Genomic DNA, 14,096 nt, shown 5'->3' with positions numbered 1-14,096 from the left:
AAACTGAACAGTTCTTTCTTTCAATAAATTTGAGAAGTGAACTTTTTCTCGATTTGGGCTGTGGCATATAATCAGGGTTGGATGGAGTGTCCATAAGTCAGACCAGTTGAGAACAACATAGCCCTTCAAATTTATTGTACAAATGTCTGTCATATTTCATGCATAGAAATAGTCTCACATTTGTACAGGAATTAAATCAGTAAGTATAGTTTTCTAGAGAACCGGACCGCTAAAGGCTTTTTATTTTTCTATTTTGGAGATCTGAGAACGGAAACAAGATCATCAATATGCTGTATATTCCTCAAATACCAGAATTATATTATGCAATCTAATTTTGTGGCTCAGTTTAAGGCGGGGTGTCAAACTCATTTTAACTCGGGGGCCACACGATAGAACAAACATTCTGTCAGGGGCCGGACTAGTAGATTAAAGAGAAAGAAATAGAGTGATAAATAAAAAAGAAAGAGGGAGGAAAAAGGAGAGAGGGCGGGACAAAGAAAGAAAAGAGAGAGAGGGAGAGAGCGTGTGAGAAACAAAAGCGATAAAAAGTCATGAGAGAGCGGGAAAAGAAAGGGAGAGGAAGAAAGAAATCCAAAGAGAAATAGAAAGACAGAAGGAGAGAAAGGAGAAAAGAAAGCGCGAAGGGTAGGAAGAGAGAAAGAGAAGAGAGAGAAAAGGAAAAAAGGAAGTTAGAGCAAAAGAAGTTAAAAAGACAGAAAGAGACAAAGAGACATAGAGGAACAAAGGAAGAGAAAAAGAGAGACACAGAGAGTGAAAGAGACAGAGTGGGAGAAAAGGGTGGAAAAGAGAGAGAGAGAGAGAGAGAGAGAGAGAGAAATACAAGTACAGTGTCTTTGTGAGAGTAACCCGGCTTTGGCAACATCAAGTTGACATATTTCAACCTGCTGCTTGTTTTTCTCTTGCGCTTCTCCGAGTGTTGTCTCACGGGCCGGATTCAATCCCTTAGCAGGCCTGATCTGGCCCGCGGGCCGACTGTTTGACACATGTGGTTTAAGGAAACAGTGTGTAGTATTTGCCCATTAGATATCCTGTATTGTATAGTGAAACCGAAAACGAGTGCTAAATAGCACAAGTAAGAAAAACTCAAACAACCGAGACTCAAAGTGACCAAACTGCACCATTTTTTCTCAATTTCTTTGCCCAGCCTCTTACAACATTTTGGGGCATACCCGTAGCAGCAAGATGGTAGACAATAATGTTTTTTTTCCTCTACCTGAGGCTCATGTTACGTAAACTAAATGCACATTCCTCGACTTATTACTGTACAAAAATGCCAGGTTATATGACATTTCATATATTTTTGGTTATTATTCAAATTATTTTCATTTTTTTCTATTTTAACCTCTGGCAAACGCTTAATAATACGCAATGTCACTTCATTTACTTTTACTCCTAGCACAAAATATGGTCATTGTGGTACAGTATTCATTCTTCTTTACATGAAAGTTCATGTATTTTGGTTTATTTTCTAAATCTCTAAATAATGCACACTGTTCCTTTAAACATGTTGTTGTGTAAACTCCTTGTCTGAAGGTTCGTAAAGAAAATTGCTGGTGCAATGAAACTAATGAGCCGCTAGAGGACGCGCTAATCCACCTGTTGAGCTGGCTTGCACGGCCTTATTCCCCAGACTTCAATTTCTTAATGTCAAAACAACCCCCTTGGAATTGCAGTTAATCGTTTTTTTATATATGCATCAAAAAGACGTTTCCTTTCTCTTGTTACCATCGCTCGTATCAAAACGGGATGCGTTGCTCAGAAAGACCACCAAGGGCGTAACCAATTCAACCAAACGAAACACCCAATGACCCCCACCTCCAGCCCCAAAATATAAAAACTTTATTTTTCATTATAAAAGACAGTCTAGGTTTAAATATAATTAAAAAAAACGTTAACTAAAAAGGTAAAATAAGACAAAAATGTTAACAATACAGTGTCAGAAATTCTGCCTTGAAATGGTTCAGTCCATTTGATACCAAGGACCGCTGTCACCCCACTCCTTGTTCCCTTTTCGCTTGGCTAGTGTCACCCCTGGCATAGCGGAGGAGTCTGTGGAGGCTCCGGTGTATTAAGTTGAGAGTATGTCATTGCAGAAGCCCAAGAGTGCCATAGTTCAATTTAAAATGGGAATATTCAATTAATGACAACGGTCTTAAAACGAATATTCAATTAAAAGGCTTTGGCGCAGAATGTAAAAGCCTTAAGCGAAATATTTCCCGAAATTAAAATGTTTTCATAATTTAATTTTACATGTCATATATGACCATATAAGTGATTATTTTTAAATCTTTTAACCAGCCAGACACTCTTGGTGCTCAGCACCCCCAAAGCTATGAACCCCTGAAGACCGCTATCGTGCGGGAAACCTAAATGACTAAACTGCAAGAACAACTCGTCAAGACATTGTAATGTGTATACAGTAATGCGTCATGTATTTTGGACGCATTCAACAACATTATGCAAGTTTACAATATAACTAAAGTTTTACGTGTTTGTTTGTTTGTGGCTTTTTATTTACTCACAGTATCAGAACAAACAATTATTAATTAACGATATGAAACGATAAATCATTTTGCAAGAAAGAATAGCTGTACAATAGAATTATCTGACAATTCGACATTTTTGTTAGATTTCCTGAAATACATCATATTATAAAATAGTGTAATCCTGTGTTTTTCAACCAGTGTGCTGTGAAACCTTGTCTAGTGTTCCTCAAGATATTTTCTAATTTTATCTTTGGAAAAAAGTATATCATTATTCACTATCTAGGCTTATAAAACACTTATATTCTATAGTTTATGAATGACCTAGATTATATGTTGACAATGTCTGTGTGTTGTTTGTTAATGCGACATCAATTGAATACTAGGTCACCCTTTTTATCTTATTTTTTTATTTTGCATATTATTTTTTTATATTTTAGTTTTAGTTTTATTGTTTGTTAATACAACATCCATTGCAGCCTGGTCATCTTGGAAGGGGGGTTACTTCATGTGCGGTCCCTTCTCATGTTTCTTCATTTTCCTCATGCTGAGGTTTTTTAGTTTTTCCTTGCCCTCATGTTGGTTTTAGATCAGGGGATGCTGTAATAATATTCTGTAGTTTCCAACAATCTGTGGTCTGTGCCGCCCTTTGAGACTCCTTGTGATTAAGGGCTATACAGATAAACATGATTCTCGGCTCTCATCTCATCTCATTAGCTGCACCGCTTATCCTCAGTAGGGTCGCGGGGGTGCTGGAGCCCATCCCAGCAATCATCGGGCAGTGGGCAGGGGACACCCTCAACTGTCTGCCAGCCAATCGCAGAGCACACGGGGACAGAAACCTCACTCGCTCATTCACACGTAGGGACAATTTGGACCGGCCAATTCACCTGAAATGCATGTTTTTGGAATGTGGGAGGAAACCGGAGTGCCCGGAGGAAACCCACGCAAGCACGGGGAGAACATACAAACTCTGCACGGGAAGTCTGGAGCTGGATTTGAACCCACGCAGGAGGTTCCTATGACTTGAACCGTGCCGCACGACTCGTCTTGATTAAATTTGCTTTCTTCCAGTGATCGTCCGAGTTACTATATAACAGTAGGTGGCAGCAGATTACTATTTTTATCTACTAATGATCTGCTCATGAAGAGTACACGGAAATTTGTTGAACAGTGTTTTGTTTGATAAAGTTTCGGTAGGATTGCACTGAATTTTTTTTAAAATGAAATCAAATAAAGTTGATCTACTGCACCTAATTTTACAGAATTCAATTATTTTTTATTTTATTTTAAAAGGGTAACATTTTAGTTCCATTGGTGGATACATTTTCTCATTTAAAATATATGTACATATTGTCCTTTTTATAGAAAAGGAATTACCGTAATCCTTAGAAATGGGGTTCAGAATATATAAAATCCAAAATAAAGCTCAATTTTTAACCAAAACGGATATGTATTTTCCTCATGAGCCACAGTGACCACACATGATAAGAAGTATATATATACAGAGAATTTAGGTAACATGATAATAGAACCTTTAAGAAACGAGATTGGTACCGGGAATTCATTTTTAAATATTTTTGACGGGTGGTTTGCGGAACATTTAAAAAGATAATTACACCCTGGCTAAAAATTGTTAGGAGGTCACTGCCTTAATCAATAAGCACATTTGTTGTCATTTGATCATTCTCAAATCATAGCAGCTCAGTGGCCTTAGGATTGAGCGCCCGCCCTGAGACTGTTAGGTCACAAGTTCGAGCCTTGGCTGAGTCATATCTACGATTTACTAAGCTCTCGGCATTAGGGGCTGGAATTGTGGCGTTTTGGTCACATAAACTCAGTGATAACCGGGGGGAAAAAAATCATAAATGAAACACTGGTATTTCAACATGACAACCTCAGGTAGGTTTGATATAATCAGACTTATGAATTGTCATTATTATTCTTATGTTGATTTTAAGATATAATACTAATATTGTGACCATATATTAAAATGCGTTTCATGAAAAAACACTCACCACGGGTTAAATCTGACATCCAGGCCTTGCGCATGTGACTTGTGCACCAATTTTGAACCATTGCATTTGCAATTCCAATATTAACGACGAGAACACAATACAAATTCATTACGAAATGTGTCTTAGAAAATGGTTTGCTGTCAGCTACAATGTAAAAACTTTATTTTCGTTCTTGTACAATGGTTATAATAAGTGCAATGTTTGTAGCAGTTCATAATGCAGCATTCACGTGTAGGGAATAATAATCATGTAATAATTGTAAAATATCGGATATCTTCACCGACAAAAAAGTGCCACCCGAGGGCGTGGTTTCTGGAATAGACACGTCTCCACCAATATCAAGCAATCATGGTTTGGTCCTCACCAATATTATGTGATCACTTTAAAAAATACGCTCTGTCCACACCCCAAGATTGGTTTATTCTTCTTTTTAGGATCCCTTGCGTGGTCCACAGAGGCAACACGTGAAGAGATGACGTCACGTCATCAAATGAATCGATGCGCCTTATATTTGCGAGGCGGCGGCTTGCGTGCAGTTTGACTGCGTCCGTCCTCGGGGGTCCGCATGGCACATGCGCACATCACATGACGCAAGGCTTGATGTCCTGAGAGTGATGATGGTGAAGGTGATGGTGATGATGGTAGTAGGAGGATGTGCCAGCTGACGGGTGGTAGGACGGCATACTATTCAAGTTGAACACGAAATCTTTCCGGTCGCAGGAATGGCTCTGATAACGTGGAATCCCCACTGCAAATCAAATCAAATTTTTAGCATTGGACCAGATAGAACGAAATTGTGAATATGCTTAATTGCTGTTAAAATTGTCGAGAAAAATTGTTCAAACCTCAAATTGTTTTTTTGCTGTTAAGTGTCAATAAAATTGTTCAAGCCCAACCCAAAAAAAAAAAAAAAAAAAAAAAAACACTCTACCAGTGTGAACCCCAATGAGGAAACACTCAAATAACAAAAAACAAATATAAAAAAGAACGAAAACATACAAATATGAAATAGACAATAAAATATATTTGAATAAAGGGTTAAAAGTGGAACAAACTAAATAAAAATGATCGACTAAAAGGCAATTAAAGGTTGTTTTTGTACCTACAAAATATTCTGCTTTCAGACACCATCATCTGCCTGAAATTATCATTGCGGCTCAGTCAAGAAGCTTTTGTGGCGCGTGCACGTACGTGTCTATCTTAGATGCGCTTGAATATATCACGTATACATCGGGAGTTTGGGTTGGAATTTGGAAAGTATTTGGAACAGCCCTTTTCTTACTTTCACCGTTTTTACCCTGGAATAAAACAAAACCGCCAGCATGCGCATAAAGCACTCACCAGCCCCCATCCTGCCGGCCTCCTTTCCTTCAGCGTAATGCGCTGCGTGGCCGGAACATCAATGATAAAAGTAAGATAAAAGCAAATAGACGCGGTGACAAAATATATATAGGAACTCTTGAAATCAGTTGGGCATTGTTAACATATACTTAATAGAAAAACACCTTCAACTATGCCCCCCAAAAAGTGGGTCTTGAGCTTCCTCATAGAAATATCAAGGGGCCCAGCGGACCTGATGTCCTCCGGAAAACTGATCCTGAGGTGAGGACCAGAGTGGCTGAATGCTTCTTCACCATAAGTTTTGGTCCTCACCCTAGAAACAGTCAACAAACCGCTGCTAGAGGACCTCAGATACAGAGAAGGCTGATATAAAATAAGCATATCAGATAGATAAGATAGCCCAAGACTGTTTAGACATTTAAAAGGTAGTATAAACACCTTAAAATTGGATTCTGAAATGCACAGGGAGCCCATGCAGTGATTTTAAAACTGGGGTAACGTGATCCCTGTAAGGCAGTGGTCTCCAATGTTGTGTCCGTGGGCATTAGGATAAGGAGGTCTAAGGTGCCCCCAGACCTGTTCAAAAATAGTTCACCAGAGCTTGGTCATTGCGATTTTTAGTAAAATATTTGATAGTGGTTGGCTGAATCTATTAAACCCCACTTCCAGTAATGAACCTGTAATAACATGGTAACAACATCGTGATAAGTTGTTATTTCAGAACTGCATATCAAACTGGGAAGTAGCTCTCATCTTGAAAAAGCTCAGAGACCCCTGCTGTGAGGAGCAAACAGAGCACCTATAGATTATCATTATGTTTTTTTTTCCTACTCCAGACAGTGATTTTCTTCCACTGCTGGACACAGGACAGCAGTCGCGATTACGCACCAGATATAGTCTTGCGCACAGCAATTTGTAGCCCCCTCCAGTCCTCCCACCCTCGCTCCCGGCGGGCTCCATCAAGATGTTGTATGAATCGGAACAAGGCCTCCCGTCTGTTGCAGAGGTCGAACTCCTGAGCTCGTCGCCGGTGTGGTCCCGACTGCGCGCTCAGTCTTTGTTTGCGTAACCTTTGAGCCCCTTTCAGGATTCGGCGTGGGCTGAAATCTGCAGGACTCCAGTCAAGCCCCAGTTAAGCTGCGTGACTTGTTGAGCCAAATGGGAGTTGCAAAACCACTTTGTCTGAGATGGTCCCCAAAATGTGATTAGAAATTATGCACTCACGCATGCGTGCATACTTTGCTTGCATTCAGGGCGTGACGTAGAATAGAATAGAATAGAATAGAATAGAATAGAATCGAATAGAATAGAATAGAATAGAATAGAATAGAATAGAATAGAATAGAATAGAATAGAATGGACTTGCTCCCTCATATCCTTAGATTTAATTTCCCGCTATGTTCTGGTCCGGAGCCCAAGAGTGTTCTCCATTCGGACCCCCGCAGTGGAATGCTTTTCCCCTTGAGATTCGATCTGCAACCTCAGTGGAATTGTATAAAATCTTGGCTTTAAACACACATATATTCTATAGCTTATGAATGACTTATATTTCATGTCGATAATGTCTGTGTATGGTTTGTTATTGCAACATCCGTTGCAACCTGGACATCCTGAAAGGGGGACTACTTCATGTGCAGTCCTTTCTCGAGGGCTTCGTTTTCCTCATGTTGAGGTTTTTGAGTTTTTCCTTGCCCTCATGTAGGTTTTAGATCAGGGGATGGTGTAATAATAGTCTGTAGTTTGCAATAATCTGTGGTCTGTGCAGCCCTTTGAGACTCTTTGTGATTAAGAGCTATACAAATAAACATGACATGAATATAATATAATAGAATAGGATAGGATAGGATAGGATAGGATAGGATAGGATAGGATAGGATAGGACAGGATAGGATAGGATAGGATAGGATAGGATAGGATAGGATAGGATAGGATAGGATAGGGCAGGGCAGGGCAGGACAGGACAGGATAGAATAGAATAGAATAGAATAGAATAAAATAGAATAAAATAGAATAGAATAGTTTTATCATCATCATTGAACGAATAAAACACTACTGTATTTGCAATTAGCAGAAATCATGACAGCATAAATAAATAACAAAAGTAGAAATTAAAAATTCAGATAAGACATAATTAGAAGTAACACACTGTGCGTGCATACAATGCTTAAATCCTGAGCATGAGATAGAATAGAATAGAATAGAACAGAACAGAATAGAATAGTTCTATTATCATTGCACAAGTAAGACACTACTGTATTTGCAATTAGCAGAAATTATGACAACATAAATAAATAACATAAGTAGACATTAAAAATTAAGATAAGACATAATTAGAAGTAACACACTGTGTGTGCATACAATGCTTAAATCCTGAGCACAAGATAGAATAGAATAGAATAGAATAGAATAGAATAGAATAGAATAGAATAGAATAGAATAGAATACAATAGAATAGAATAGAATACAATAGAGTAACTTCAACTGATAGGTTCATGGTTTGGTTTTACCCAATATCCTCAAAGATCATCGGCAATTTCAAGCCCCTGCAATATCACGAGCAGTGTTTAAATCGCATCGAGTTGGAATTAAAATGTCTTAATTGAGATCGATAATCGTTAATAGTTTACCACGAGACTAGACGGGACATCTAGGATAAACACGTAATTAAGACTAAAGAGAGTGAGAGAAAAAAACGTCAATATAAATGGGAACAAATATTTACAAGGTTGTGCTTAGAGAATTACCTAAAATATGCTTCCGAAATTATAATTAAATCTTAAACAGACGCCCTCCTCCAATATAGGGGAACGAATATCTATCAGAAGGGTTATACCTTTAATTATGTCTTTGTTTTATTATGTTTATTATTATGTATCCCTGCGACCTTAGTGAGGACAAGCGGTGAAACAAATGGATGAATGAATCTTTTTTTATTAGTTTTTTCATCCTTATTATTATTATTATTATTATTATTATTATTATTATTATTATTATTATTATTATTATTATTATTATTATTGTTGTTATTACTTTCGTTGTTATTATTACTGGTATTATTCCCCCCTCTATAAGTACGGGCTCTAAAAATGGTTGAATTCCATTATGGATATCCCTTAAAGAAAATACGGATCTGAGTGAAATTTACTTTAAATTTTGTCAGATGAAAAATGAACCTCATCATTGAATTTGTAAACATTGTAAACAGGATATGTGTTGATTTTGGTATGTAGTATTAGTTGAAACATGATCGATTAAAAATAAATAAATAAACGTAGGCCCAGCTGTCAAATAATACACATAGTATACAGTTTGATACTGAAATATGCAACACTATTTTCTAGAATTTCTCCGAGCATTTTCAAATTTGCTTTTTTACAAATCACGCCAGTTATCGAGAGACTTATATTCGATTAACACTTGTTTGCCGGTTCGTAAATACAACCCCTGCAATATTTGGCCGAGCGCAGATTTCTTGTTTTGAGTATTCATCTCCTACCTGTTCACTTATATGATTTACCTGTATTTTTTTTATCATTTAAAATTTTGTACGGTGTATCCCAAGTTTTGTGCGGGATTTTTTTTAAAAGTCTGATCTCATCATGCCCATTTTGTCCTTGATCCGGATCGTCTCAGTCACTTGTAGCAGATGGACACGGCACTGCTCTAAATGTACTGCATCTGGGGAGAGAACTTAGGAAGATGCTAAAATATGTGTTATTGTTGTCTATTCCGTAAATACAATAAAACTTGTTTACACAAATTAACTTGTTTTCATTCTCTGTCTTGCTCTGGGCAAATAGGTGCCGTGTTGTGTTTGTAAGGTTTATTATCGCGTAATAAGGAATCATAAATAAGTGGAGCAATCGGCTGAAGTTGACAGGTATGTATATTGAGAACCTTATATATTAGATTAAGGCTCGTTTACCGATTTGAAAATATTTATTGCCACCTATGCTCCTGCAATCTTCGGCTTAAACCAAATATGATTTATTTATTTATGTATTTATTTATTTATATACCTGCCACATCGCTTGCGTGGGCCTCCCTGCAGGCATTATGGTGCATGTAGGTCTGGTCCAGGGCGTAAGACGCCATCCCTGAGTGCAAAGAGGTCGACGCGGGGCCCCCGGAGCTGAGAGGCGGCTGTTTGACGTAAGCCGAACCGCCCGAAGCTGCCCAGTGCACGGACGCACCACCATACGCAGAGTGGGCGTCCAATGCGCTGCCCACGACCGGGGAAGACGGCATCGGACTGTTTCCTCCGCCGCCGTCTGGTGCGTAATCACCGTTGCCGGCCACGTAGGTAGAAGCCGGGCTTGGTGACATATGGTGGGCGCCAGTTCCCCCCAGTGCGTCGTAGCCCGCGGTTGCGCTTACGCTCACGGGGTTGCTGTGCAAGACGTCCAAGTTGTAAGAGTTAAGAGTTTGCGCCTGGAAGTCGAAATTCTGCGGTAGGATGGAGGCTCCAAAGCTCATCCCGTTCATCATCCTGTACATGGGTTTCAAGGCTTGGCACTTGCGCCGAAATCCTCGGGGTCTCCTCCGGAACGAGCCCTCCTCGAACATGAACTCGCTGCCCGGATCGATTGTCCAGTAGTGGCCTTTGCCGGGTCTCCCGAGTCCTTTTGGTAGCTTGATGAAGCACTCGTTGAGTGACAGGTTGTGACGGACTGAGTTCTTCCATCCCTGGTAAGAGCCCCTGAAGAACGGGAAGCGGGCCTGCAAGAATTGGTAGATCTCGCTGAGGGTTAGGCGCTTGCTTGGGGAACTTTGGATCGCCATAACGATGAGGGCAATGTACGAGTACGGGGGTTTCTCCGGCCGCCTCAATCCAGAACCGCTTTTTTTGCCTTTGGCCGAGCTTTCGGCGACGGTTTGTGGGCTCAGCATAGCGGGATGCAGGACGCCAGACGGAGGACTGGACCTGAGAGGATCCAGCGGCTGCCGAGCGGGCTCGGTAGTCATGTCGGCGGCTTGACGTTATAGGTGGGGACAGGCCCCGGAGAATTCCAATTGGAGATCCGGAGAAAAACTGATATTTTAGTCCGGTGCAGCGAGCGTTTTAACAGAGCGCAATCCTGCTTGATTTCAGTAACCCGCAAATCCTGCAGTCCTGTGCAGCGAGCGTCCAAATGGTGCGCAATCCTGGTGGAATCCAGTTACGCACGAGTCCGCCCTGACGCACGTAGGCTACTTGACGCATGCACGCATGCAAGCGCGTCCAGTGCGAAGGAAAAGGAAGAGCGAAAGGCGGGGGCGGCCCATAAGCTGGGGGAGATTTCTTATTGTCCCACGGCATGCAAGTGGACGCAGGGGCGGGAAGTGGGGTGTAAGTTCCACGGGGTGTCACGGCAGAGTTAAGTGGGGCAGCGTGCTGGCTCACCGGGTGGCCATCGAGAAATTCAGCAATCACTCAAGAACAGGAAACAAAGAAAGCCATTGCAATGTGCGTCTAAAACACACAAATAAATTCATTTGCCTAAACTATGAGACCCTCTAAAACATGGTTCTCAAATGATAGTAAAGGCCCATATCATATTAGGAAAGGTTAAAGGGACAGTGAGTGTTATTTAGAGCGGGAGAGGACAAACATTTTTGAGGTGTGTGCAACAATTGATTAAAAAATGGCAGAGATACTGGATTAGGAAGGGGAAATATTTGATTGATTGATGCATTGATTGATGCATTGATTGATTGATTGATTAGTTGATTGGTTGGTTGATTTAATACAGAGACTGGAATCTGATACCTCTGCAATATATGACCAAAAAAGGGTGTATCCAATTTTTCTCAATTAATTTGCTTGCATATATACTCCATTCAAAATTTGATTAAATTTTATCAAATTGACTTATATTCTGTCCCTATATTCTTATTTTTTTGTCATTTCATCCGTCTTATTTTTCATGCTTCTTTTTTTCTTGTTCCGGTTTTTTTTTTAGTTTTTTTTTTCATTTTTTCTCGTTTATTTCTTCGCCTTTTCTTTTTTTCTCTCTTTTTTCCCCTGTTTTCCCTCTTTAATTTTCTAATTTTTTCATTTCTCCCTTCCCCTCTTTCATTCTTTTTTTTCCTCTATTTTCTTCCTTTACAAAAGGCCAGGAAAAAAAATGAGAAAGAAAATGTTGCAGTTCTGTCCCCTTTAGTCTCCTTGATTTGTATTCTAGTTATGATTGGTAAAAATGGCGGCGCCCTCTGTTGGCTGCGGCTGCATCGGCTCGCTACAACGGGTCAGGTGTATCGACATTTCGTTCTGTGTACATTGTTACAAAGAATGACAATACAAAGGAAATTATTATTATTATTATTATATTTAGCACTCTTTTTTGTTTGCACAACACAATACAACGACTACCCAATGTCCCTTCAATGTAAATGCACCTCATGCAAAATATGGATTCATTCATTCTTGATTGTTTTTTGTATAAATTTTGTTTCTTTTTAGAACTTATTTCATGTAGAAAATTTCCCAAAAGATATGCAAGCACTGTGGAATGTTTTTTTGAGAGTTTTCTTTTTGTTAAAAAACGCAATTTGGAACAACCTCAAACAGGGCCCTAAGTCAATTGAGTTTGAGACCCCTGCAAAAACAGCCAGAAGGGGGCACACAGTATACAGGCATAGTTCCGATCGTCAGTACCCTACTCATCCATCCCATTAATATGTACAATATTCCATAGATTACTAATCATGCAACTGTAGAATTTTGCACAAAACTAATTAAAAAGGGAAAACATATTGCAAAATAAAATTTTAAAAGGAAACGAAAGACCAAATAACCAAAGACAAAAGAGAGAAAATGAAGAAAACAAATGAAAAAAAAAAGCTAGAAAAATAAATAAAAAGTTAGGGGAAATTGGCAAACGATGAAAAAAGGTTAATACACAGGAAAAGAAGAAAAAAACAAGAAAATGAAAAAAAAAGGCTTGGAACAAGAAAAAGAAGAAGAAAAATAAAAGAAAGCATTGGGGGAAAAAGCTAGAAGAAAAGAGAGACATGATTTTGGGGGTCCCTGTAATCGGTACATTACCAAAAATATGTAATATTATGCACACTATGTATTGAATAATTTTAAATGTATCATTCCTCAAAATTATTATAGATTTTTTTTGACTGTATGGTAAATTTTCAACTCATTGAAAATCTGAACCTTTTTCAACTATCCAACTTAGAATCTATAAAAAACACACCCCAAATTTTGATTCAAGATATTCTTGTTTTAGTGAAACAACAAATAAACAATTAAGTAAAAAACATTATCCCTGAAAAACACGGGAAACGTAAAAATACTTAAAGATCTGCAAAAAGAAAATAAAACTTTCTATATACACGACGAATTTAAAGTAAAAAAAAAAACACAAACAAACAAACAAACAAAAAAAGCAAATTGGTCAATCACAAGAGGAACCACCCGGCTTTCATTGCTATGACTTCCAAGAGTCGGTTCATAAATCGTTTCGTCCGCAAAGGACACATCCCGACTGGGCCTGGTTACATCTTTAAACTTGACGAAAAAATAAGCAATCTATCAAAGTTCCTTTGACATCCCAGCCCCTATTTGAATTGGTCCGCATGCGTAATTATAAATACATATTCTGAATCAACTTTCACGATTCCGTCAAATCTCGACAGCTTATCTTATCTTGTGTTTTGTTCCTAATTTCCTCCTAAAATGGTCTGCGGGAGAATGAAAACAAACGCTGATCAGATGGAGGGGCTACATGCGGCCTATATGTGTGTATTTGAGGGAGGGGGGACTCAATAAAGGACTTTGACATGAGTGGAAGCAGGCTTTTTCCATCAAGCCCCCCTCCACTTTAGCTCCGGCTACATACCACACACAGTGTGCTAGTGTCAGTTTACCGCCCCCGGCTAGGGGCGCTCCCGAGGGGCTTGCGTTCATTAGAGAGAGAAAAGCCAAATTAGCCTAGCCGGCTTCGACAGCTCCCTCCCTGAAGACCACTCACACGTAATAACAACACGCACGGTGATTCTTTTTCTACATTCTCTATACAAAGATGATTTTTCATGTTTTAAATATGTCTTCCAGTTTTAAGAATTATTTTGAGAATTTTCTTGCAACGAAAATATATTATTTAAAATGAATCATTCTTGATAATTTAGCTCATGTTAAAGCGTGGGTGTCAAACTCAATTTTGTTTGGAGGCCACATGGTAAACAGAAAGATTCTCACAAGTGCCAAATATAAATGAATTGCATAAAAAGTCTGCCTTAG

At 39.1% G+C, this 14,096-nt stretch overlaps 1 protein-coding gene across 1 annotated transcript; it reads right to left on the bottom strand.

Moving 5' to 3' along the window:
- Window positions 1-4,671: 4,671 nt before the first annotated feature.
- On the bottom strand, window positions 4,672-11,038 carry foxf2b (forkhead box F2b). Its single transcript, XM_088349561.1, has 2 exons — window positions 9,883-11,038; window positions 4,672-5,270 (listed from the first exon to the last, which is right to left on the bottom strand). The coding sequence occupies exons 1-2, from the start codon at window positions 10,826-10,828 to the stop codon at window positions 5,104-5,106; spliced, it is 1,113 nt and encodes a 370-aa protein (XP_088205687.1). The 5' UTR covers window positions 10,829-11,038; the 3' UTR covers window positions 4,672-5,103.
- Between the last annotated feature and the right edge of the window lie 3,058 nt (window positions 11,039-14,096).

Source organism: Urocampus carinirostris, chromosome 12 (assembly GCF_059441175.1).
Source record: "Urocampus carinirostris isolate Australia breed hairy pipefish chromosome 12, RoL_Ucar_1.0, whole genome shotgun sequence".
Taxonomy (NCBI): Eukaryota; Metazoa; Chordata; class Actinopteri; order Syngnathiformes; family Syngnathidae; genus Urocampus; species Urocampus carinirostris.
The sequence above is the reverse complement of the archived record's forward strand: the minus strand, read 5'-3'. Positions and strand labels throughout refer to the sequence as shown.